The 23926-nt window shown below is 37.2% G+C and overlaps 3 protein-coding genes across 5 annotated transcripts; 2 read left to right on the plus strand and 1 right to left on the minus strand.

The window, feature by feature from the left end:
* The first annotated feature begins 366 nt into the window (after positions 1-366).
* Positions 367-4853, plus strand: LOC100782239 (cullin-3A). Of its 2 annotated transcripts, none has more exons than XM_006603801.3 (3): positions 367-567; positions 676-871; positions 2632-4853. In XM_006603801.3, the coding sequence occupies exons 2-3, from the start codon at positions 711-713 to the stop codon at positions 4670-4672; spliced, it is 2202 nt and encodes a 733-aa protein (XP_006603864.1). In that variant the 5' UTR covers positions 367-567; positions 676-710; the 3' UTR covers positions 4673-4853. The 2 variants fall into 2 exon arrangements, with proteins under 2 accessions (XP_006603864.1, XP_006603865.1); XM_006603802.3 differs by having other exon boundaries at positions 373-567; positions 684-871.
* Positions 4854-7006: 2153 nt separating this feature from the next.
* Positions 7007-17764, plus strand: LOC100776536 (thyroid adenoma-associated protein homolog). The gene is made up of 4 exons (XM_003554835.5): positions 7007-10691; positions 10980-11239; positions 12824-13414; positions 15245-17764. Exons 1-4 carry the CDS (start codon positions 7386-7388, stop codon positions 17643-17645), a joined length of 6558 nt encoding a protein of 2185 aa, XP_003554883.1. The 5' UTR covers positions 7007-7385; the 3' UTR covers positions 17646-17764.
* A 974-nt stretch (positions 17765-18738) lies between these two features.
* On the minus strand, positions 18739-23202 carry LOC100777064 (DExH-box ATP-dependent RNA helicase DExH18, mitochondrial). 2 transcript variants are annotated; one of them, XR_001386614.3, is made up of 4 exons: positions 20536-23202; positions 19565-19635; positions 19046-19291; positions 18739-18953 (listed from the first exon to the last, which is right to left on the minus strand). XR_001386614.3 is itself a non-coding variant. In XM_003554836.5 (3 exons), exons 1-2 carry the CDS (start codon positions 22968-22970, stop codon positions 19581-19583), a joined length of 2490 nt encoding a protein of 829 aa, XP_003554884.1. In that variant the 5' UTR covers positions 22971-23202; the 3' UTR covers positions 18739-19291; positions 19565-19580. The 2 variants fall into 2 exon arrangements, 1 of the variants encoding a protein (XP_003554884.1); XM_003554836.5 differs by having other exon boundaries at positions 18739-19291.
* Positions 23203-23926: the final 724 nt, after the last annotated feature.

The raw sequence follows: 23926 nt of genomic DNA on the forward strand, positions 1-23926 counted from the left end.
AAGAAGATTAGGAAATAGGGGCTAAAATATTTTTGACGTTTTGTTTTTTTTGTATTTTATGACTGTTTTTATTCCCTGTAACTTGTAAGAAGACATGGACCAATAAAAAAGTGACACTTAAGAAAAAAAGTGACAAATAGATATGATAATCCATCAAACCTAATTCTAAAAAAAAAAATAACATTTTAATTTTATGAGGATGAAAATACCATTCAAAATTTTATTGGGACTAAATCTGAATATTTTCCTATTTGCAAGCATATTTTTATTGAACTTAAATTATTCTAGTTAATTTTATCCCGCATGGTCTAAATTATTGTTTTTTTATTGTCCAAAAATGGTGAAAAAAATGTCTGTGATTGGCTTTAAGACAAAGTCCTCCTTAGTCAATCACTCGAAGTATGAGGTTCACTACTCATCACTTACTACTACCATTCATTCTCTTTTGTTCATTCCCCTTTTCCCCACTTCATTTCATTTCCCTTTTGCTTCAATTGCCTTCCCTTCTCCACTCACACAAAAACCCTAATTCCCCAATCGCTTCTCTCTCCGCACCCCATCGCTAGGGTTCGTCTTCCTCTCTCGATTCCCCCAATTCCCTCTTCTCCGTTTCTGTTTTTTTTTTTTTTTTTGTTTCTTTCTTTTCGTTCTCTGAATTGAACTTTTTACGCGTAGCTCTGTAGGGTTCGAGTTCCGATTCGCGAGGCAAGATGAGCACGCAGAAGAAGCGAGCGTTACAGATAGAGGCGTTTAGGCACCGCATCGTGGTGGATCCCAAGTACGCCGAGAAGACGTGGAAAGTTCTGGAACACGCTATTCATGAGATATATAATCACAACGCTAGTGGCCTTAGCTTTGAAGAGCTTTACAGGTTGATTCATTCGTTCGTTTAACTATCGATTAACGCTTCTTCGATTTCAATACTTCAAACCTTGTTGTGAATTGTGCGATGCGGGTTTGGATTTTTTCAATAGTGTGGTTTTGTTGGGTTTTTTTTTTTTTTTTTGTGATTCTGCGGCATTTTTTAGAATTAATTTGTGTTATCGAGGATTTATAGTGGAATGTTTAGATTGCGTGTGGTTAAAATTGTGGATTAATTGCTTTACTGAACGTTTTGTCTGTTTGTGAAAGTTTTTGATCAGTTCCGTCTGTGAAAATTTGAATGGCGAATTATAGGGTTTGAATTTGAACATTATCAAAGGTCTTTTTTTTTTTTTTCCAGCTGTCTATTTGAAATGAATCTTCTAATGGTAGTCCTTCACATAAGTAGGTTGTGTGAAGAGAGATAGACCTAAAGAGATTTTTTGCATGTCTGGTTGCATGTTCAAGAGATTTTGACGCGTGTCAATTGGAAGCAATAGTTTGTAGCTTCCGCATCATTTACATGTATTTGAGGTGATTTTGTGAAACTACGCACGTTTCTAAAGCAAAACCAAACACTTGCTTTTATTTTGATAAGATCCCATGTGTGTAGTGTTTTTTATATCTGTATTAATCGAAAAGCTCTTTTTAATGATTTTATATTCTTTTTTTCATTTGTCTACCTGAAATGAATCTTCTAATGTTTGTCTTTCACCTAAAGAGATTTTAATTTTGACAAGACCCGTGTGTAGTGTATTTTATGATCTCTTTCTTCATTTAATCTTGTCATGTGAAAAAACTAACATGAGAGGATCCATTTCTTGTCGTATAACTGTATAAGCATCCTTTTATCATCTATGGAGAGTCTCTAGCCAATTGAACTTTGAGTTAATATTATGCCAATTTTTATGTATTTTTATTTTTATTTGCATACAACTTAATTTCTTATACATATATCATATATTTTCAACTATCATGTGATTTCTGTTATGCCCACAATGGTGTAAACTATATGATATAGTGGATTACTGGATTTCTGCCATTTTCCACAATCTGCAATTGCTAACACTGTTCTATATGTGTGTGTCTAAATATTTAAGTATTCTTTTTAATTGGGTTACTCTCCCCGTTTGATTGCCAAGGAAGATTTTTAACAATTCTCTATTTGAGGTTATGATCTAATGATGTTGTCCTAGAATTACTATTCAATTTGTTGATTTTGAGGAGTTTAAAGCTTTTGACCAGGTCTGAAGCCCAGGTGAAGGAGGAGGGTTGTGTTAGGTTCTCGGCAGCCAATGTAAAACTTGTCTTGATACTGAACATGACCCTCATCAAGTGGTTGTTTCCTTTGGGGTTACAACTTCTAAAAGTTGACAGATTCTTATATGGCACATGTTATATTGAAACATTCGCTGTGATGCTATTTGGCTGTCGTAGATTTTATGCTTTTTGTATGGTCAGTTCACCAGCTTTTGCTTATTCTTATTCACATGGACAAAAAAAATGCTGTGTTAGCTTAGTTCATACCATTTAGTAAGAAGAAAAAGCCATTAAGCTTGCCATTTATTAATAATTTATAATTGAACAAAAATCAGGAGTTTTTATATAATTGATGTTACGTGATAGGCCTGTAGTCTAGTTTTCTTTAAATTAATTATTTGCCTAAGCTTTCTTTATAAACTATAAGTATTATAGATCTCCCTACCTACCAATAATCATATCCGTGTATATAATTTCCAAATTTCTGATCATTGTGATATGCCCATTCAGGAATGCTTATAATATGGTGTTATACAAATTTGGGGAGAAACTTTACACAGGACTTGTGACGACCATGACTTCTCATCTAAAAGAAATTTCTCAATCAATTGAATCTGCTCAAGGAGAAATTTTCTTGGAAGAGCTCAACAGGAAGTGGGTAGATCATAACAAGGCATTACAAATGATCCGAGATATACTGATGTACATGGATCGAACGTTTATACCAAGCAACCATAAAACTCCTGTTCACGAGCTTGGATTGAATCTTTGGAGAGATGTTGTGATCCATTCCAGCAAAACTAAGGCTAGGCTTCTAGATACTCTTCTTGAACTTGTGCTTAGAGAAAGGAATGGTGAAGTAATAAACAGAGGATTGATGAGAAATATAATAAAGATGCTTATGGATTTGGGTTTGCCTGTTTACCAACAGGACTTTGAGAAGCATTTTCTTGATGTTTCAGCAAATTTTTACTGTCGTGAGTCCCAGAAATTCATTGAATCATGTGATTGTGGTGATTATTTGAAGAAAGCTGAGAGACGGTTAAATGAAGAAATGGAGAGAGTATCTCACTACTTGGATCCTAGAAGCGAGTCAAAGATAACTAATGTGGTGGAGAAGGAAATGATTGAGAGTCATATGCACACTCTAGTTCACATGGAGAACTCAGGCCTGGTTAGTATGCTTGTGGATGACAAATATGAAGACTTGCAAAGAATGTATAACTTATTTCGCCGGGTGTCTGATGGGCTCACAATTGTTAAAGATGTCATGACCTCTTTTGTACGGGATACAGGCAAGCAGCTAATTATGGATCCTGAAAGGTTGAGAGATCCTGTGGATTTTGTTCAACGTCTCTTGGATTTGAAGGATAAATATGACAGGGTTATTACTATGTCATTTAACAACGACAAGACATTTCAGAATGCCTTGAATTCCTCTTTTGAATATTTCATCAATTTGAATGCCCGGTCTCCAGAGTTCATTTCTTTGTTTGTGGATGACAAACTTCGCAGAGGGTTGAAAGGGGTTGGTGAGGAGGATGTGGAGATTGTACTAGACAAAGTCATGATGCTTTTCAGATACCTACAAGAGAAGGATGTGTTTGAGAAGTATTACAAGCAACACTTGGCAAAAAGGCTTCTTTCAGGGAAGACTATATCCGATGATGCAGAAAGGAGTTTGATTGTTAAGCTCAAAACAGAATGTGGATATCAATTCACTTCTAAGTTAGAGGGTATGTTTACTGACATGAAAACTTCTCATGATACGATGCAGGGCTTCTATGCAAACCTTGGCACTGAGTTGGGGGATGGCCCTATGCTATCTGTCCAGGTGCTTACGACAGGATCATGGCCTACTCAACCTAGCCCGCCGTGTAATCTTCCTGTAGAAATACTGGGTGTATGTGATAAGTTTCGGACATATTATCTTGGCACCCATAATGGTAGGAGATTGTCCTGGCAAACTAATATGGGGACTGCTGATTTGAAAGCAACATTTGGTAAGGGCCAAAAGCATGAGTTGAATGTTTCCACATATCAAATGTGTGTACTCATGCTTTTCAACAGCGCTGAGCGGTTGACTTGTAAGGAGATAGAGCAGGCTACAGCAATACCCATGTCAGATTTGAGGAGGTGCCTTCAGTCTCTGGCCTGTGTCAAAGGAAAAAATGTTCTTCGAAAAGAGCCGATGAGCAAGGACATAGCTGAGGATGATGCATTCTTCTTTAATGACAAATTCACCAGCAAGTTCTTTAAGGTAAAGATAGGGACTGTTGTTGCACAGAGGGAGTCTGAACCAGAAAACCTAGAAACTCGGCAAAGAGTGGAAGAAGACAGAAAGCCACAGATCGAAGCAGCCATTGTGAGGATAATGAAGTCTAGGCGGACTCTAGATCATAATAATATTGTTGCTGAGGTCACAAAGCAGCTGCAGTCACGGTTTTTGCCTAATCCTGTTGTTATTAAGAAGAGGATTGAATCCCTTATTGAGCGTGAGTTTTTGGAGAGGGATAAAGTGGACAGAAAACTGTACCGCTATCTTGCTTGAACTGTATGTGCTTTTGATTTGGCATGGCACTTGTGTGATTCTGTCTGTCATAAGTTTGATTGCACATCACAAATTGCCGCAAGTAGTGTAACTCTCCTTTGCATACTCAACAAAACCTAGATTTGTTAGGGTTACTTCATTCAGGCTGCAAAACTTAATATATCTTCTTTGCATACTTAAATATATCATTTTTAGCTTCTTATTTCTAAACAACAATAAACCAAATCTTTTCTTTAGCTTATATCCCTCAACTGTAATATATTCTTCAATTTTCATTCACTTTAGATTTGGAATTATTTCTTAAACCACACTGCTTGTGAAAAGCTTCTACCAGAAATGATTATTAACAGGTAGAAAAGAAGCTTTTACCTATATGAATAGCATATTCTGTCAAAAGGTTCTTGTGCTAGTTAAGGTCTTTGGCGTCCTAACTCCGTAGTAAATGAAAAGGAAAGAAATTATTCTGATTTGATGTTTATTATGATATGATTGAGCGGGTGATATGTGAGCGGTTGGGATCACAGTAGGAAGAAGATAAGTGATTCGTTTGTTACCCAAATGATTTGAGATAAGTAGGCAATTTTGTCTTGAGTCTATAAATAAACTCATGGCTGCAAATTGGCTGAGTGGTGTTTTTTTTATAATAATTTTTGTTTTATCTGAAAGAAAATTATATTAACACTCCCTAAGATTTTTTCAAATACACACAATACTCCTCGTTTAATGTTTCCAAGGGGGTGTCAATGTTTGTTTTCAAACATTAAGGATGACTATATAAGAGTTGTTAGTTTAATGTTTAAGGCTTATTTATTAATTTGGTTTTCAAGTTTTTTAAAGTTTTAATTTGATCCTCAAATTATTTAAAAATGCATCAATTGATTATTTCCATTAAATTAACACCGATGATGTTAGGATGAAAATTCTGACGGTTTCTGCAAACAGTAGTGGCTAAAAATTATCACAGAGCGAGTGTAATTTGGCTTTTATTTTTATTTTTTATGCCTTCCAACTCCCCATTTCTCTCTCTCTCTCTCTCTCTCTCTCTTTAACTTCTCATTATTGTTTTGTATTCTTCTTTTTCTTCTTCTTGCTCCTAGTTCAACTAGCACAACCCTTTTTCCAGTCATCTTACTCACACAGCAGAGACACTTGATAAAGGAAAAGTAATAAGACCTATTGGAGGTGAAAGGTCAAGCAAAACCCCTTATGTTAAAAGGGGAGATAATTTTTTTTTTTCTACTATTCCTAATCCATAACAAAAGTAACACATAATTGCAAACTAACATTTTAGAAGTAGTTCAAGATTTTCAAAAACATTTCATAAAATTTATATTTCGGATTACCTTATTAGGAATTGATATCAAATCCTAATCTTTTGGATTAAGTAATTTGTAACAGTCTTCTCGAATTAGTTTTTGCATTTTGGATCAACTATTCTGGAATGTACAGTTCAAATTTACGAATCATATGATCTGAAATACTCCAAAAAATCAAACTTATATATCCTATGATCTGGAATACTCTAACAACAATCTGGAACACTTAATTCAGATGAAAAAAAATTCGAATTATCTAATATGGAAACACACATATCTTTTATGGATTTATCAATCCTTATATAAAAAAATGCAATTCGGAATTCACTTGGGACCAAGAACAACACACACAAACAGAGCAAAGAAGGTGAAGAACGTGGTGCACGGAGACTGCTTCAGGGAAGAAGAAGAAAAAGAGGCTAAAGGTGGCCTTAGGGTTCAAAGTCAGGCTAAGACAATTTTTGGCCTTTTAAATTTCATATGGGTGCAGGTTGAGAAACATGGGTGTCGGAAGTAATTTGATCAAGTTTTTCTTGACCTTGGGCTTCAACTTTAGATGATTAGGCCTTTTAAGATGGATTGCAACTAGCAATACAAGGGTTTGTTACGAAGGCTATTGCTTCTTGCACCTCCATAATTACTTCCCTGTACCTTTCCAAACTTACAGACCATTTAATCTGGAATGAAAAATTACATTTCGAATTAGTCTTTATGAAATCTAAAATTTTACAGTTGAATGAATCAACTATGAAAGTGCAGAAAGCATTTGCCTACAATGAATTTAACCACACATTTTAATTTTTTGAAAGGGACACATTTTAATTTCTATGATGCAGTCTTTACAACTTTTTTGGTAATTCCAATTCAAACATTCTATATGTTTTAAGTCATAATGCCTATAAAAAAATGTTTTAACTGATATACAACATTTACTTACTAGTTACTACTATTATTTTGCTATCACTAATTCACCACGTTAACTAATTTCATAAAACATTAATCATAGAAGAAAAAACTTGATTGTAAAAATAAAAATAAAATAGAAGAAGCAATTGAAATATGGAGGACCAATACCAAAAAACAAAAATGTGGAAGAGCAGTAGTATCACACAATCATCGATCGTGACAGCTGAAGACTAAAAATATAATTAATCCCAAATAAAACTTTAATTAAAAATTTAAAAGCAAATTACCCCTCCTCCGTACCCTACTGCGGCGCCTCCTTCCTCTCCAAACACCGAAAACGAACACTTCACACTTTCACTCGCTCTCTGTATGTTTGTGTGAGGCATATCATCGAACATTACCCCGGCGCTTCCTTCTTTACTTTCTCTTCATACACCAAAAACGAACTCACACACTCTGTCTTAGTGTTTGTGTTGGGCATTTCATCAAACATGTCGTCGGCGAAGTGGCGCGCATTGCAGCACCGCCACCGTTACACCTACACCGCCGTGGTTTTCCCTCCTTCATTCCTCTCCTCCCTCCCCCTCCTCCTCTCCGATGACCCTCTCCTCTCCGCCTTCCACTCCTCACTCCTTCACTTCACCTCCCTCTCCTCCACCCTCTCCCAACTCTCCCAAACCAAACACCTCGCCAACACCTTCCTCCACCTCCTCCAATCCCAACCTAAACCTCCCTCCGAAGCTGAACCTTTTCTCCTCGCTTCCTCACTCTACCTCCACCTTCTCTTCCTCGAAAACTCACACCCCCTCCATAAAACCCTCCTTTCCCCACTCGCCAATACGACGCCGTTCCGCTCCACCCTCGCCGCCTCCTTCGAAACCCTCCTCCACACCAAAACCTTCCCGCGCTTCTCCGTTTCGCGCGCCGCGCTATCTGTCCTCGGCTTGCCCAAGCTCGACTACCTCGCTGCGGTTGTCGAAAATTGCGGCGTCCTCGTCGCCTACGACGCCGTCAATGGCCTTGACGGCGTCATCTCCGAGACCTCCCGGCCTTCACCTGTTGTCATGGAACAGTGCCAGGAGGCGCTGTCGTGTCTGTATTACTTGCTGCAGAAGTTTCCTTCCAAGTTTCGCGAGGGTTGTGAATGTGATGTTATGGAAGGGATTGTGAGTGTTGTGTTGGGTGTTTTGAGCTCAACTGCGTTTTCCAGGGATTGTTTTGTGGCGGCCGGTGTGGCTCTGTGTGCTGCTTTTCAAGTTTGTGTTAGTAAACAAGAGCTTGGTTTGGTTTTGATTCGTGGTGTGTTTAATAGTAACTTGCAGGGTTTAGATTCGGATGGTGGTGGTTGTTGTGATGGGGACATTGGTGAGGTTAGGGATGTGATTGGGAGGATTCCTTGTAAGGGGGATTTGTATTTAGGAATATTTGGTCTTTCTGTGTTGAGTAGGCTTTGTCTTATAAGAGGGATTCTTACCGCAATTTCTAGGGACCTGCTTAATGCTCATTTTAGTGGTGTGAGTGGTGTTAAGACTGTGTTGTATGACGGGGTTTTGCCTGAGCTCTGTAGGCACTGTGAGAATCCTGTTGATAGTCATTTCAATTTTCATGCACTGACGGTGATGCAGATTTGTTTGCAGCAAATTAAGACTTCGTTGTTGTCGAATTTAACTGATTTGTCTGGGGAGTATGAGCCGATTCCGGAGGAAATGGGGATGCGGATACTTAAGATTATTTGGAATAACTTGGAGGATCCTTTGAGTCAAACGGTGAAGCAAGTGCATTTGATATTTGATCTTTTCTTGGACATCCAGTTTTCCCTCTGCGAGGGTGGGGACAGAATAAAGGAGTTTCTAGTGAAGATTGGATCGGATCTTCTTTCGCTGGGGTCGCGGTGTAAGGGGAGGTATGTTCCTTTGGCGTTGCTGACGAAGAGATTGGGAGCGAGGAAGATGTTGGATATGAGCCCGGATTTGCTGTTTGAGACAATGCGGGCATATGTTGACGATGATGTCTGCTGTGCTGCCACATCCTTTCTGAAGTGCTTCCTCGAGTGTTTGCGTGATGAGTTCTGGGAGAGTGATGGCATTGAAGGGGGGTATGTTTTCTATAGGGGGCATTGTCTTCCCCCAGTTCTTTATGGGCTAGCTTCTGAATTCTCTAAACTTCGCACCAATTTAAATACATATGCCCTGCCAGTTTTGCTGGAAGTCGATGTGGATAGTATATTTCCTATGCTTAGTTTCATCTCGGTTGGGCCGAATGGGGATGAGAATGGATTGCAATATCCAGAGCTTGTTTACGTGGACATGGAAGTGAATCTTGAACAGAGAATTGCAATTCTAGTTTCATTGCTCAAGGTATCTCGGTCGCTTGCTTTGGTTGAAGGGGACATTGATTGGGCTGAAAATCCTTTAGCAAACATAAAGGAGCCTGGTCTGGGAACAGACAGCCATGCTATTGTTTGCATAAAGGGAATAAATGTTAAGATCCATGTTCAGTGGCTAGTAAATGCATTGACTCATGTGGATGAGTCACTACGGGTAGATGCTGCTGAGTTGCTTTTCTTAAACCCCAAGACAGCTAGTCTGCCTTCTCATTTAGAGCTCACTCTAATGAAGGAAGCTGTACCTTTGAATATGAGGTGTTGCTTCTCAGCTTTTCAGATGAAGTGGAGCAGCTTGTTTCGTAAGTTTTTCTCTAGGGTTCGAACAGCCCTGGAGAGACAATTCAAGCAAGGAAACTGGAACCCTCTTGAGTGTAATGAAGGTAGTGAAGTTTTTTGTCCTTCAAAAGGGAATAATGATTTGACAATTAAAAGAGCAGATGATCTTTTTCACTTTATGAGGTGGTTGAGTGGATTCTTATTTTTCTCATGCTATCCTTCTGCTCCTTACAAGAGAAAAATAATGGCAATGGATCTCATCTTGATTATGATAAATGTTTGGTCTATCAAGTCATCAAGTAGTTTGGAGTTTAATAGTTCTTTGCCAGGAAGTCATCTCAATCCTTACAGTAAGGGAATGACTTCATCTGATTCAACTCTATTGTTAGTTGGCTCAATTGTTGATAGTTGGGACAGGTTGAGAGAAAACTCATTTCACATATTACTCCATTTTCCGAGCCCACTACCTGGAATTTCTAATGAAGACACGCTGAAGAAGCTAATTGCTTCGTCTATGAAATTAGTTTGCAGTCCACGTGTAAGGGAAAGTGATGCTGGAGCTCTATCTTTACGGCTTATATTTAAGAAGTATGTGTTGGAGCTAGGTTGGTTGATTGAAGATTCATTCAAGGTTGTCCATTTAAGCTCAAAGTCTGAATTGGTAAATGAAGTTAACCAGTTCAATAAATTCAGGAATCCTGTAATACTGTATTTGAAATCAATGATTGATTGGCTGGATGCTGCTGTAAGAGATGGGGAACAAGATCTTTCCAAAGCATGCAAGAACAGCTTTGTCCATGGTGTATTACTTGCTTTACGTTATACTTTTGAGGAATTGGACTGGAATTCTAATGTTATATCAGCCAGCATCTCGGAGCTGAGATATTTGTTGGAAAGACTTCTAGACCTTGTAGTGAGGATAACTTCATTGGCACTATGGGTGGTTTCTTCAGATGCTTGGCATCTCCCTGAAGACATGGATGAGATGCTTGATGAGGATAGTCTTTTGATGGAGATACCAGATCATGAGTGTATGCCTTCATCTGAATATGAGAATAATAATTCAAAGCCTTCCCATGATGGCCGATCATCAGATCAGATAGTCATGGTTGGTTGCTGGCTGGCTATGAAAGAGGTACATAACTTGAACAGTTTGTAGGAATTGTTAGTTGCCTTGGAATATAATAGGGTATTAGCTCTCTAAAGGGTAACAAAAAGAATGTTTCAATTTATCATTCACTATTTCTTGACTGTAAATTTACATGCTTATAATTGTTGAAATTAAGCCAAGAAAACATATTTACAAATTATAGTGCATTGATTATTTCAATCATGAACAAGTGAAAGTTGTTCAGCATGTGATGTATGAAGTCTACATTTTTTTTTTCCTGTTCCTAATGTTTCACTATGTTTTCTTTGTCAGGTGAGCCTTCTTTTGGGGACTATTATAAGAAAGGTTCCATTGCCAAGTAATGCTTGTTCAGATTTATCTGAGTTAGAGGAGCCTTCTGTTGACACTGCTGGCTTTTCATCTGATTCTGTTCTTGACTTGGAACAACTTAAAACAATAGGGAATCACTTTTTAGAAGTCCTCTTAAAGATGAAGCATAATGGTGCAATTGATAAGACAAGGGCTGGGTTTACAGCTCTTTGCAATCGATTACTTTGCTCAAGTGACTCAAGGTATGGAATATGGATTTTTTTACTCTATTTTTATTTCTATGAAATGCGTCATTGGTTTTGCATATTAAGAAAGTTCTTTTATTGTTGAAATTATTGAGTGTAAATAGAGAAGGATTAAGAGAGAAGAAAGGCTTACTCAATAAGGAGGCTACATATATGTAGTGTGTAAATTATGTGATACAATTAGTCTATTACAAAATACAGAAAACTCACCCCTATTTGTACCAGCGTTGTCTATCCTTGATAGGGTTATTAGTAGCTTATCCCGAAAATGCTATAATGGGATCATAACTGATAGCAGGATGACTGTTATACAGAAGATTATAGATACAATATAAACAATTTATGCTAAACATATAAGAATAACAAGAATTACATGTTGATTTAGAAACTATGAGGTGTAAAGAACACATTACAGAGGGCAATGAGATTCAGAACACAGGAAGGGAAGTTATATGTTGATCTGTTATTTATTTTACATTTTGATGGAAAAAAAGAAATTTTATTGGAGAGAAAATTGAAAAAGTCCAATTAAGGGGGAGGATAAAATATCATTTGATAGAAAGCATTTGACTAAGGATCATGATTAACTAAAGAATGCAACACTGAAGTGAATCCATAAAGATCCTTATCTCATGACAAGTTTACAGGCATTGTGATGCTCATAATGACAGCTTTTATGTGTCTTGATTTCCTTGGTAATGTAGTTATTCCAAAATAATGCAAGGTACTGAGTTTGGAATTGGATCTTGGAAGTGGACCCTGCAAATCTACATATCATTTTTGGTATACTATAATACTATGCTTTCTAAAATTAGAATTCTAATTCCCCATGACTATAGTAAGCAATTAAAAAATAATTAAATAAAGCATTCTCGAATCTCCATCTAGTCAATTATATTTCTTAATAAAATAAGCCTCTGCAATTCTAAAATTATGTTTGGTATTATTTTTAAAATTTGAATTATAATTCCCAATGAGTAATGACAATCCAATCAATTGAAAAATAATCAAATAAAGCATTCTCACCTTTTAATCCAGACCCATATAATTCTAACTCCAATAACAAACTATTAATATGGCGCTTTATATATTTTTGTGGCAATGTGCAATATCTTCTATACTTGGGTGCATTTGGTTGGAGTATATGTGTAACTCTTGTACAGGGGAGATTTCATTGGATCTGTTCTTGACTGTTCGCTGGGTCTAAGTGGATGGAATTTTTGTTCTTGTGCTTTCAAATACTGAATGCCTAAGGAGGTGGCTTTCATTGCTTTTTAGTATTTCCTTTGCTGATAAATATTAAAGCAATTAGGTTTTTAAATTCCTATGTTCTTCATTTATATCATCATAGATAAAACACAGATGTGTGATAAATGTGTTGTAAAATTTTGATTTTACGATCTTGTCATGTACAACACACTTGCTTATGTAATGAAGATTCTTGGGCTATATCATGTACCCTCATATACATAATACAAAGAGAATTATGTTTGTTTGATTTAATTAGGGAAGGTTAGTCATTACTCATTAAATCAGAAATCATGTTTTTGCCATTTCTTAGATGTGTATCTTCCTTTTCAGACTTCATAGATTGACAGAGTCTTGGATGGAACAACTTATGCAAAGAACTGTGGCCAAAGGACAAGTAGTGGATGACTTGCTGAGAAGAAGTGCTGGAATACCTGCTGCATTTATTGCTCTGTTTCTCTCAGAGCCAGAAGGCACCCCAAAGAAGCTCCTGCCACGGGCATTAAGGTGGCTTATAGATGTAGGGAATGGGTCAATGCTGAATCAGACTAAAAGCAATAGCTTGAATGGTGACCCATGCAAGCCAAATGATTCAGCAAATGGAAATAATTATGCACTGTCTGCTGAAAGAAATGTGAGACAGATGTTGTCAAAGATCAGAGATGAAGGTGTCATTCCTACTGTACATGCATTTAATGTTCTGAGAGCTGCATTCAATGACTCTAACTTGGCTACTGATACATCTGGTTTCTCAGCTGAGGCTTTGATTTTGTCTATTCGCTCTTTCTCTTCACCACACTGGGAGATTAGAAACAGTGCTTGTCTGGCTTATACTGCTTTGGTTCGTCGCATGATCGGATTCCTCAATATTCATAAGCGGGAATCAGCACGACGAGCAATAACTGGGCTTGAATTTTTTCATAGGTATGGCTATTGGATCTGATTACTTTAGCTTTTCGAAGCCTTCCATATGAGTAGAACATGTTCATATTTTTAATCCAAGAAATTTATTGCTAGAAAATGGTTTATTGCTTCACGAAAGTATCCCTGAAGCTTTTAGGGCCTTCTAATAGTGGTGCTGCTTGCAATACCCATGAATGTGTTGAGTTAGATGCCATGTGATGATAGTTGTTAATAGTGCGCTGTAGCGGTGTTGCCTCTGGCCGCTATTGCAGACTTTGTAGTGAAGTGTGTTTTTGTTTAGTGGGAGTCACGACTGCCATCCCATAATTATAGCCATTGGGGTTGCTCTGTTGACAGAGGGAAAATCCACTTGTTACCTGTTTTATGGGACACTGGTCCTATTATATTTTTGGTATTTCAGTCTTTATTTGAGAGATAGGCTTTCTGTTACGAGACTCACTCTGTCATGAGAAGTTGAGAATGAACACTGGACTAAACAGCTGTGCTGGTAAAGCGCACCTCCATTTCCAGCAAGTATGTCCATTTCAGGAAAATGATACTAAAGAGTGTTGTATGAGAAAACTTTAAAGATGAGTCTTTTAAGCTCCTGTAATTCAAGTGGTTTCATTTTCAGGGAACATACTCGGTCTGATTATCCTCATTATAAGTTTTTTAAATCATACATACGTACTTGTTAGGTCTACAGTTATGTTCCCATAGTTGAAGTATGGCACTCGTGCACTTCTGTGCTTTACACATTTTTTTTATTTTATATTTAAGTAAACTGATTTTTTACTTTGTTAAGTGCATACAAAAGTTGGATTAATGATATTATATTACTTGCATAGAAAGTATATTCAATTAAGAAGGTATTAAGAATTTGAGACTGAAACCACAAATGGAAGAGAATAAAAGGTAGAAAAGTAGATGGAATGGAATCAGGCTTTATTCCTTCAAAGTCTTGTGATCAAACATATATTGTAAGTAAATTTTCTTTTATACATTAGGGTGGAATTAATGAATTTGGGCAAAAGCTGTAGGTAAAAGTACGTCCTGATATTTTGAGGATAAAATCATGCATTGATCTGAATTGTGGAGATGGAAAAGGATCTGACAATAAACTCCTAGGACATAGAATGACTTTCTATAGAAAGGTTCTTATCATTTAAGATTAGTAAGCTGTATCTCAATCTTTTTATGATAATTGTTAGAGTTATAAACCCTTGTCAGGCTTTCACCTAGTAGCCCAAGCTTTTGAGAGCGTTTGATCTTTGGCAATAATTGGCACATTGATATGCTTACTGATAAGTGGACACGGGCTTACTGAATGAATTTCAAAGGTTGGGACATCTCCATGTTGGGGACATCGTATGTCTGGCATAATCATAAATTTATTATTATATCACTTTTTCTGAAGGTGCCATAAGTTCACTGGTTTCTGATATTGCTTTAATCTGCACATTACCTGTTGATAAGTATAGATATGATCAGATGATTTCTGGAAATAAGTCACTGGGCATTTGTCCATGAAATTTATGTTGCAGAGAAGTAAAATGCATGTAAGTAACATCCTTGATCCTTCAAATGGAATGTTGCAGCAGTTGTGATCTTCCTTCACACTGTCCACTAATGATGTTTGTATCTTTTCAAAGTTGAAACTGCTTTTGGAAACATTTTCAATTTTTCATGAAATCATGAGTTGTATGCAGCCTATGGGCCCATTTGTCTTAATATAACTTCACATGTACTTTCAATAGTTCTAGATTGCACTGTCTGTTATGAGTTTGAATGTTTGGAGATAGTGTGAACAGTTAATGACTATTGACTTTTTAATGTTTCTTTTGGACCCAGGTATCCGGCACTGCATTCATTTCTATTCAATGAACTAGAAGTTGCAACAGAGTTTCTCGGTTGTGCATCTTCAGCAGATTTAGAATCTATCCGTGGAAATAATCTGCATCCAAGCTTGTACCCTATTCTGATTCTTTTATCTAGGCTTAAACCTTCATCAATTGCTGGTGAGACAGGAGATGAGCTAGACCCTTTCCTTTTCATGCCTTGGATTAGAAGGTGCTCAACCCAAAGCAATTTACGTGTTCGTGTTCTTGCATCTAGAGCTCTGACCAGTATAGTATCAAATGAGAAATTGCCATCAGTCCTTTTCAATATTGCATCCGACTTGCCCTGTGTAGATAAACTGGTCAAATCAACTAATTTCCCAATTTCCTTCAACTTCATTCATGGAATTCTCTTGCAATTGAGTGCTTTGCTGGATATAAATTGTAAAGGTCTTGCTGATAACTCAAAGAAAGATCATATCATTGGTGAGTTGATCCAAATTCTTGTACTTCGGTCATGGATTGCAAGGCCTACTCATTGTCAGTGCCCTATCCTCAATGAAACATTCTTAAGAGTTCTGGATCAAATGCTCAATATAGCAAGAACATGCCAAATCACTAAACATTTCTATTCCATTTCAAAGCTACTTTTGGAGTTGTCAACAGAATGCTTAGATGTAGAATCATATGGGTCATCATATTATGATCCAACCATCGCTGAACTTCGTGAGCAAGCAGCCATTTTCTATTTTGGATGTTTTTTTCAAGCATCTATAGATGAGGAAGAGATAATCCATTTACCAGTGAGACATTCTCTTCCTACTTCAGAATCATTGCCTGAACATGAAATAGAGAACACATCTCTTAGTCTTTTGGATAGGTTGATTTGCTGCTTGTCAGATTCATTATATGAAGTTAGACTTGCAACATTGAAGTGGTTGCTGAAGTTACTGAAAGCATCTGAACCCTGTGGTAAGGTCTATGATCTTTTCCATAATGACATCAGGGCTGTTGAACTCTGGGCAAAAACTAACCTTAACGGAACCTTAGTGAAGATTTTGGCATCAGAGAAGAACCACAAATGTAAATATAACATTCTGAGGATCCTTGTAGCTTGGAATTTGCTGCAGTTTGAAAAGGCTAGCCATGACAAGTGCTCCGGTACAAATTATGTTGGTGAAATGGACTTTGACTCTGTGTTCCAATTTTGGAATGAAATAGTTTCCTTGTACAAGCAAACAAGACATGCAAAGACCCAAGAGACCCTTGTTCGCTGTCTGGGAGTATGCACCAAGAGAATAACAATGTTGTTTGCAAGTTCTATTCTGTCAAATGAAAGAATAGAGTTTTTAGTATGTGGTGAAATTAATCAGGAGGAAATGTTAAGTTGGTTGTTTGACTGCATTGTTTTTTTCTGTAACATGATTAAACAACGTAGTTCATCATCTGAACCAGCAAGTATGCGCCAAGCAGCAGCTGAATCTCTGATAGCATCTGGTTTGCTTGAGCAGGCTGGGCTCCTTGGCTCCTTCGTTTTGAATAACCAGATTCCCTTGGGCACTTCATCTTCTTGTTTTGTGAAAAATGAAGCTGTGAATTTGTATGCTCATCAGGTACTAGATGCATGGTTCTCATGCATGAAGCTTTTGGAAGACGAAGATGACTCAGTTAGATTGAGGCTTTCCTCTGATGTTCAGAAGTGTTTTACAACAGAGAAAACTAGAAGCAATCTTACTACTGGGTCGGTTCCAATCCAAGTAGATAGAGTGATAAGATTCTGTTTTGATCATCTCTCTTCCATTTTTGGTCACTGGATTGATTACTTTGATTACCTTTGTCAGTGGGTATTACGGGCTGAAAGCTGTGTAGCACCCCAAGGAGATCTTGTGAGACGGGTTTTTGACAAGGAGATTGACAATCATTATGAAGAGAAGCTGTTGATCAGCCAAATTTGTTGCTCCAACATGGAAAAGTTACCTATTTTGAAGTCCTGGGCGGACAAAGATGAATTCAGAAGCTATTTAGATGGACGGAGAGCTAGATTTTCCCATCAATTGGTGTCATATGCTGAAGACCATATTGGGAAGCAGGAAGGAAATGATTGGATAGGAGGCGTGGGTAACCATAAAGATGCATTTTTGCCAGTATATGCAAATTTACTCGGTTTTTATTCTCTTTCTAACTGCATTTTCCTTGTATCTGGCAATAATGATGCCAAACCACTTCTATCTGATGTAGTTGTTGTCGGAAGAGCCATCAATCCATTTCTTAGAAACCCTTTAATTTCTAACCTATTTAAGTTAGTCATACAATCACATAAGAAAATGGCCGGTGATGTTGCTAACGGCTTGTCCCCTGAGATGGGAAATTGCTCTATCTGGGATAGTTTTAATCCGTATTTTCTTCTTGGCTAGGATTTGTATACTTGTTGTAATTTACACTAAGGCCGTCTATGGGAGCCTCAAGCAAATTCTGAAATGACACTACAATTTTCCCAGAGTGATGATGATTATGCAGAAGAACAGTTGTAACTGTATTGTAGTGGTTATTGTTTTTGAGATGGGCATTTTCCTCGTCGCTATTAATTGTATTTTATAACTTACTATCTTGGTGTTTATCTTGATGCTTAAATTCAAAAGAAAAAAAAATAAAAATCATGCAAACAATTTTGTGTATAAGATAACGACCTCGAATTAAATTTTGGAAAGCAACTGTCATCTACTACTTATGTCACCCAAAAGTTACCTATTGTCTGCGGTTCTCTCAACTCACTACAATTTTTCAGTTGGATCACACAACTCCGTTGTCTCTTTCTATTCCTAACTTGAAAATTCCATTTAATGGAGAGGAGTTTATTTTCCATTGTCTGCATTACCTACAAATAACAAGTAATACATGTCGACAGTGTCAACCTGTCTTCTCAGTCTGTTTTATTTCTTCCCAAAAATGTCTTGAAACACATTTGACTAAAACTAAGATACCACAAGACAAAACCACGGACAAATGGTAAAACAAAAAGACTTAATTATACAATTGGTCTCTTTAAGGATTATTTTAGTTTTAAAATAAAATAATTATATCCTTTCTATCTATTAATTATTTGATGAAAATCAGTATTTTTTATATCAGTTGTCAAGCAACTGATTTAAAAAATACAACATTTTACATCAGTTATGTTAACAATTGATGCAAAAAATACTGATTTCCATCAAATAATTAATTAATTTGACGAAAAGGATATAGTTGTTTGAATTTAAACAATTAAGAGACTAAATTGAACATTTTAATAATTAAGAAACCAAATTAAACCTTAAAATATAATTAAGCCAAACAAAAAAACCTCACGATGAAAGCGTAACTACGGATACAAAGAAATAGGTTAAGGTATGATGAGTCCTTCCAATATCAATTCTTATAAGGAAATTACGGTTGACCTATTTGTTCATTGTTAAGCTGCAAAATCTATAAATCTTTATTATTTATAAACTCTACTTTCTCAAATCCATCTCAAGACAATACTTCAATGTTTCTGATACAAAGTAGATTATTACAGGGAACTAGAAGTATGACACATTTTTATATCTAAGTTAGAGCAACAAAATTAACTATTTCTTAACAAATTATATCCTTGGTCGTCCTAGCCATTCCCCGTTTCACATCCTCAAGTCCTCAAGTCCACAACCAAAGCGTAATAAGAACAATGGAGCCTAAAACATTCAACCCTGTACTAAAAGATGTGTCAGCGTAGAAAATAATTCAGCAAAATTTCTAAGGCTACATTTGATTTAAGTACAAAACAGAACACTTGCAGCACCTCAAATGCCCCAATTTGGTTTATCTGCATAAACAGGATGCAAAATGCATGATCCATAGTTGGTTTTTCTCTCTATAGATGTCACTATCCTTCATTCCTAATACGGTCTTTAATTTCTCTTTCTTTTGAGGTCAGGTGCAGTGCTGTGTCAACAAGGTCTAACCACAGCTTTGGCTAGTAACTTGTGAATTTATTGAAAGCCCTGGTATGAGTTGTTATGTTGCAGTGTGGTCGTTGATAAATTACCTGCACACCAAAAAGATGAAACCCCCATCAAAGTTATGGTTCGTTGAGTGAAATAATTTACAGATTAGAGGAACTAGAGCAGCAACCATTCATAGAATTGAAAAAAAAAAAACTACAAGCGAAATATCACATGATATTCATTTATTATCCGATTTTCCTAGAAACTCGATGTTAAGGTAGTAGTAAGCAGAACATCACAGGGTACTCTTATCACACAGAAAATAAATCCAAAATCTAGGTCCCCAACAGAAGTGAGAATATTAGCAGAACTACCTCCAAAGTCATCATATTACGCAGCCACTTCCTTTGAATGACCAAGCAGTAAGGATTTTTCATGCCGTTTCCTGAAAAACAAAAAATAACTAGTCAGGTAACAAAGATCATGGGAAAGATAAACAGAAGACAGAAAAAGGAATACTAGACCATATAAAAAACTATGATTCGTGAACACATGTACAATTCAGAAAAGTAGAGGTCAAGTGAGGAAACAAAGCGCCAGTCAGTTTTATTTATTTTAGACAATTCCGATAAATCAGATAGATTCTTAACTAATGTCCGATAAATCAGAAAATTCAGACTTCCAAAGTAATTATTTCTTTATCCACTCGGGCCATTCTGATTTCCTATTTTAGAATAAAAGTCTATCACCTGTACAATAGCCCCACAAATTAACAACAGTGTTCACCTCACCAGCTCTATAATGAGAGAGATGTTAGCAATACACTCTTCAATACATTCTTCATTGTTGATCCATTTTTTAATTTCAGTTCAAACTTTAACCCAAAAGTGTAATTATAGAATACCTGCATTAAAAAGTGATCGATTTATGAGACATGACTAATTTGACCTTTTACAAAATAAACCAATGATAGAGAGTGTGTTGCTAACATTTCTCCCTCCATGATATTGATCCTCTTCACCAAACAACCACCCCAACCAATTTTTTTTCCTAAATGTCAAAAATATAGAAAAAATAACACTAAAATATTTCCCATGAACTATCTTCAACAGTAGAACTTTACCCCCCTAATGTTTTCTACAACCACAAATCTTATTCCACAAAGATGAGCCAACAGATATACAGACACAACACCATAACCAGCCAGGGACTTAGATAAAGAAGCCATAGACTTAGACGGTAAAAACAGCAGAAGTTTGCTAGCAAAGGAGAGATGTTTGCATTCAACATTTAGTGAAATTAAATGAACACTTGGATAAAGGTAGATACATCCAGGGACACTTACTTCTCATATAATTTTAAAAGCGATCGCAGCCTTGAATAGCCCATTTCCCTTTTTTCAGTTTGTAATTCAACTTCACTCCTTGTTTCTAGTTGCCCCCCTTCACTTTTTTCAGTTTTTGGTCTCCCTTTAATCCTTGATTCAGGTTTCCAATTAGCTCTGACAAGAGATTGACCCAGTAAATCAGCAATGCATGAAGCCATTGCCTCAACTTTCTTCACATATGGAAATGTCTCCTCGTCAAAGTGGTTTGACAACCACAAATACATAGATAATACCTGATGCCTAGTCTCAAGGTCCAGGAGTTCTGCATCATTTCGAGCAGAACTTCTAGGCATGCCCATAGCTACATTTACAGGAAGCTTCTGACCAAATGATGTGGCATATCTAAGCAAATGGTACATAGCTTTTGGGTCTCTAACATTAACAGGAGCAAAACAGAAGTTAAAATGATCTTTTAGAGATAATCCCTGGACCTTCCCTAACATATTAGCAATCTTCTTGATGTGATTATGTTGACACAAGAAGTATGACCCGTCCAAACGGCAATTTTCACCAAATTTTTCTAAAATCTGGGGAAATGTTAAATCTGGAAGTTGCCCGGAAAACAATTCAACCTGCTCGTAAAATGGAAAAAGGCCTACTTTTTTTACATCATCAAAAGGTTGTTTCAAACACTCAATCAAGTAGTCCAAATCATCTAAATGCATGGTTGTGGCGAGTCCATCAGGATAAAGGCATCCTCTCCGACCAGCTCTTCCTGCAATTTGCTTAACCTGTGATGCTGGAATAGGAACCATTTTGTCACCATTGTACTTTGCAAGGCTATTAAAAATCACCCTTCTAATGTTAAGGTTCAGGCCCATTCCCACTGCATCACTAGCCACCAGAACATCATATTCATTACTTTGATCATTGAACAAACTAGCCTGCTGTCTACGAGTTTCAGGTGGCAGAGCACCATATATAACACAACAGCGGTGTTTAGTCTGTTTCTCAATGGCCAATTTAACCTCAAATATCTCTCTCCTAGAAAATGCAACTACACAATCCCCAGACCGAATATTTTCAAAATTTCCAAGCAGGGTCTTTGCTTCGACCACCAACGGTTTGAACCTCTCATAATGTTGCTCACACAACTCATCTCCAGTGTCCTGACAGATCTTCCTGACAATATCCAAAACACTAGGATCACCGCACAAATGTATCTCGTCAGCCTTCAACCCAAGGAGAGCCCTTGTCCATGCATACCCCCTATTCGAATCTGCCATCATCTGAATCTCATCAATAACGGCCACTTCATACAACTCCTGTGCCGATGCCATTTCCACAGTGCAAGCAACATGATTTGAAAACGGCACACGCTTCTTTTCTTGTCCAGTTAACAGACTGCAGTAAATCCCCTTCGCATTAACCTTGTCAAAAACTTCCATCGCCAACAACCTAAGTGGACTACAATAAATCCCCGACTTCGCCTCCATAAACCGCTGCAAAGCATTATAAGTCTTCCCACTATTCGTCGGCCCACAATGATAAATTATCTTCCTTTTCATCGCCCGCGCAAACGGAAACCAAGTGTGAGGCTTCGTGAGGTCAGCCGACTCAACCATACTCCTGAACCTCTTGATCTCATCAGGAAAATTCTCCAAACAAAACTCAACAAATATAGGAAACAAAAACCTCATGGCCTCATCACTCGGCCCAAGATATACCAGGTACTTGGCAACATCGGTGGGGCACTTCTTTTTGAGAAATTTGTGGAACTTGTGTGCTGCAGTGGGGAAAAATGACATACCAATGTAAATAGCAAGGGCCTGATTGGATGCCCAACCTGATTTGGCAAACCAATGGCACACTTCCAGCAGCACCTCCACCTCTGTTCTGTCCAGCCTTGGACCCCATTCCACTCTACACATTTCGCGGTACAATTCGACCGGGCCACGCGATGCCACGTGCATAAATTCCTCATTCTTCTTCCCTAACTCATTGTTATTATCACTTCCACCACCACCCTCACCACCACTACTACTAGTACTACATTCTACAGAATCATCAATCTCTAAATTGCACTCATTACTATCATCATTTGCAACAACCCCATGTTCAGGAAAACCATGGACACTATTAACAACCTCCTTTCCAAGCTCAAAATCAATTCCCTTACCGGAATCTGCGACGAACTCGCCTTCCGGCGCCTCGGTGGTGCCGCCATCGTCGCCGGCGGCGGAAAACGGCCTGGTGGGGCGAAATCTTTCGCCGGAAAGTCTCGAACTTTGGGAGAATCTGGGGCGAAGGAGAGGGTTCGAGAAACGGGTCGAAATTGGGGAAACCGGGTTTTGAAAAGTGTGGAATTGGGAGTGGTGGTTGTTGAAGAGAAGAGCTTGAAGTTTTGAGAGGGTTCTCTTGCGTGTGTACAAGTGGAAGAGACCTCTAGCCATAGAGAATAGGGTTTTCAATTGAGAGAATGAAAGATGACACGACAAGAGTGTAGCATTTAAGGTGGGCTTTTATTTCGTTGTTTTGGTCTTGTTTGATGGTGGATACTTGAAAGAGGATTGAGTGTTTTTGTTTGAGAGAAGGAGAGGAAATTGCGGGAAGGGTCTGGTTAGAGATTTTGATGGTTGAAGAAAAACTAGGGCAATGCAGGATTTTAATTTTCTATATTTTTTAAATTCATGATATTAGTAGGAAGGAGGAATACAAAAAGAGTTGGTATTAACGTGTTAAAATAATGTGTTAAGGACAAGTTCAAATGCTAGGGAAAAAATCACATCATTGTGTTGCTTATGAGCGAAATTATTTTGTTTTTTGTGAGTTAAAAATTTTAGTGAATTGGATAGAGATGACTCATCGGACTTTATGGCATAAAGATATTCTTATGAGTTAAATCACTTTAGTAAACATATATAGACATTAAATTAAACTTCTAAGCAAAAGAGTTGAAGCTAATGATTTTTCTTGAAAGTCCTCAAGCAATAAGAGATGACTCTCCAACCTCGATTGCAAAAACATAGCAATGTAAGAACTAAAAAAAAAAACAGAAAGAACTAAAAAAAAAAAACAGACTAATCTAATTGAATACTCTAATTTCACAAATTACAATTCTAGCCGAGAAATCATGCATCAAACAAATTTAGTTTGAATTCTATCATATAATAACTTATATAGTAAATTATACATGTTTCTCTTGAAGTTTGTAAAAATTACATATGTCTCCCATCTATTTTTAACACCTACCAAAACCTCTATAATTGATATGAAAATGTTACACATGCCTCCCCTGACCCATTAACTTCATTAAATCTTTTAACATAAGGAAAAAAAATGTGTTTCTCACGACATTTTAATGAATTTTGATTTCCAAACTATATTTTCCTTCAACCTAATAACATTG

Source organism: Glycine max, chromosome 19, assembly GCF_000004515.6.
Source record: "Glycine max cultivar Williams 82 chromosome 19, Glycine_max_v4.0, whole genome shotgun sequence".
Classification (NCBI taxonomy): domain Eukaryota; kingdom Viridiplantae; phylum Streptophyta; class Magnoliopsida; order Fabales; family Fabaceae; genus Glycine; species Glycine max.

Excerpts from the sequence above, each read along its gene's own strand:
- LOC100782239 (XM_006603801.3), top strand. The coding sequence starts at position 711 with ATGAGCACGCAGAAGAAGCGAGCGTTACAGATAGAGGCGTTTAGGCAC. Across the intron at positions 872-2,631 it reads AGCTTTGAAGAGCTTTACAG|GAATGCTTATAATATGGTGT; the intron begins GTTGATTCATTC and ends ATGCCCATTCAG.
- LOC100776536 (XM_003554835.5), top strand. The coding sequence starts at position 7,386 with ATGTCGTCGGCGAAGTGGCGCGCATTGCAGCACCGCCACCGTTACACC. Across the intron at positions 10,692-10,979 it reads GCTGGCTGGCTATGAAAGAG|GTGAGCCTTCTTTTGGGGAC; the intron begins GTACATAACTTG and ends TTTCTTTGTCAG. Across the intron at positions 13,415-15,244 it reads GGGCTTGAATTTTTTCATAG|GTATCCGGCACTGCATTCAT; the intron begins GTATGGCTATTG and ends TTTTGGACCCAG.
- LOC100777064 (XM_003554836.5), bottom strand. The coding sequence starts at position 22,970 with ATGGCTAGAGGTCTCTTCCACTTGTACACACGCAAGAGAACCCTCTCA. Across the intron at positions 19,636-20,535 it reads CTTTTAAAATTATATGAGAA|GAAACGGCATGAAAAATCCT; the intron begins GTAAGTGTCCCT and ends TTTGTTTTTCAG.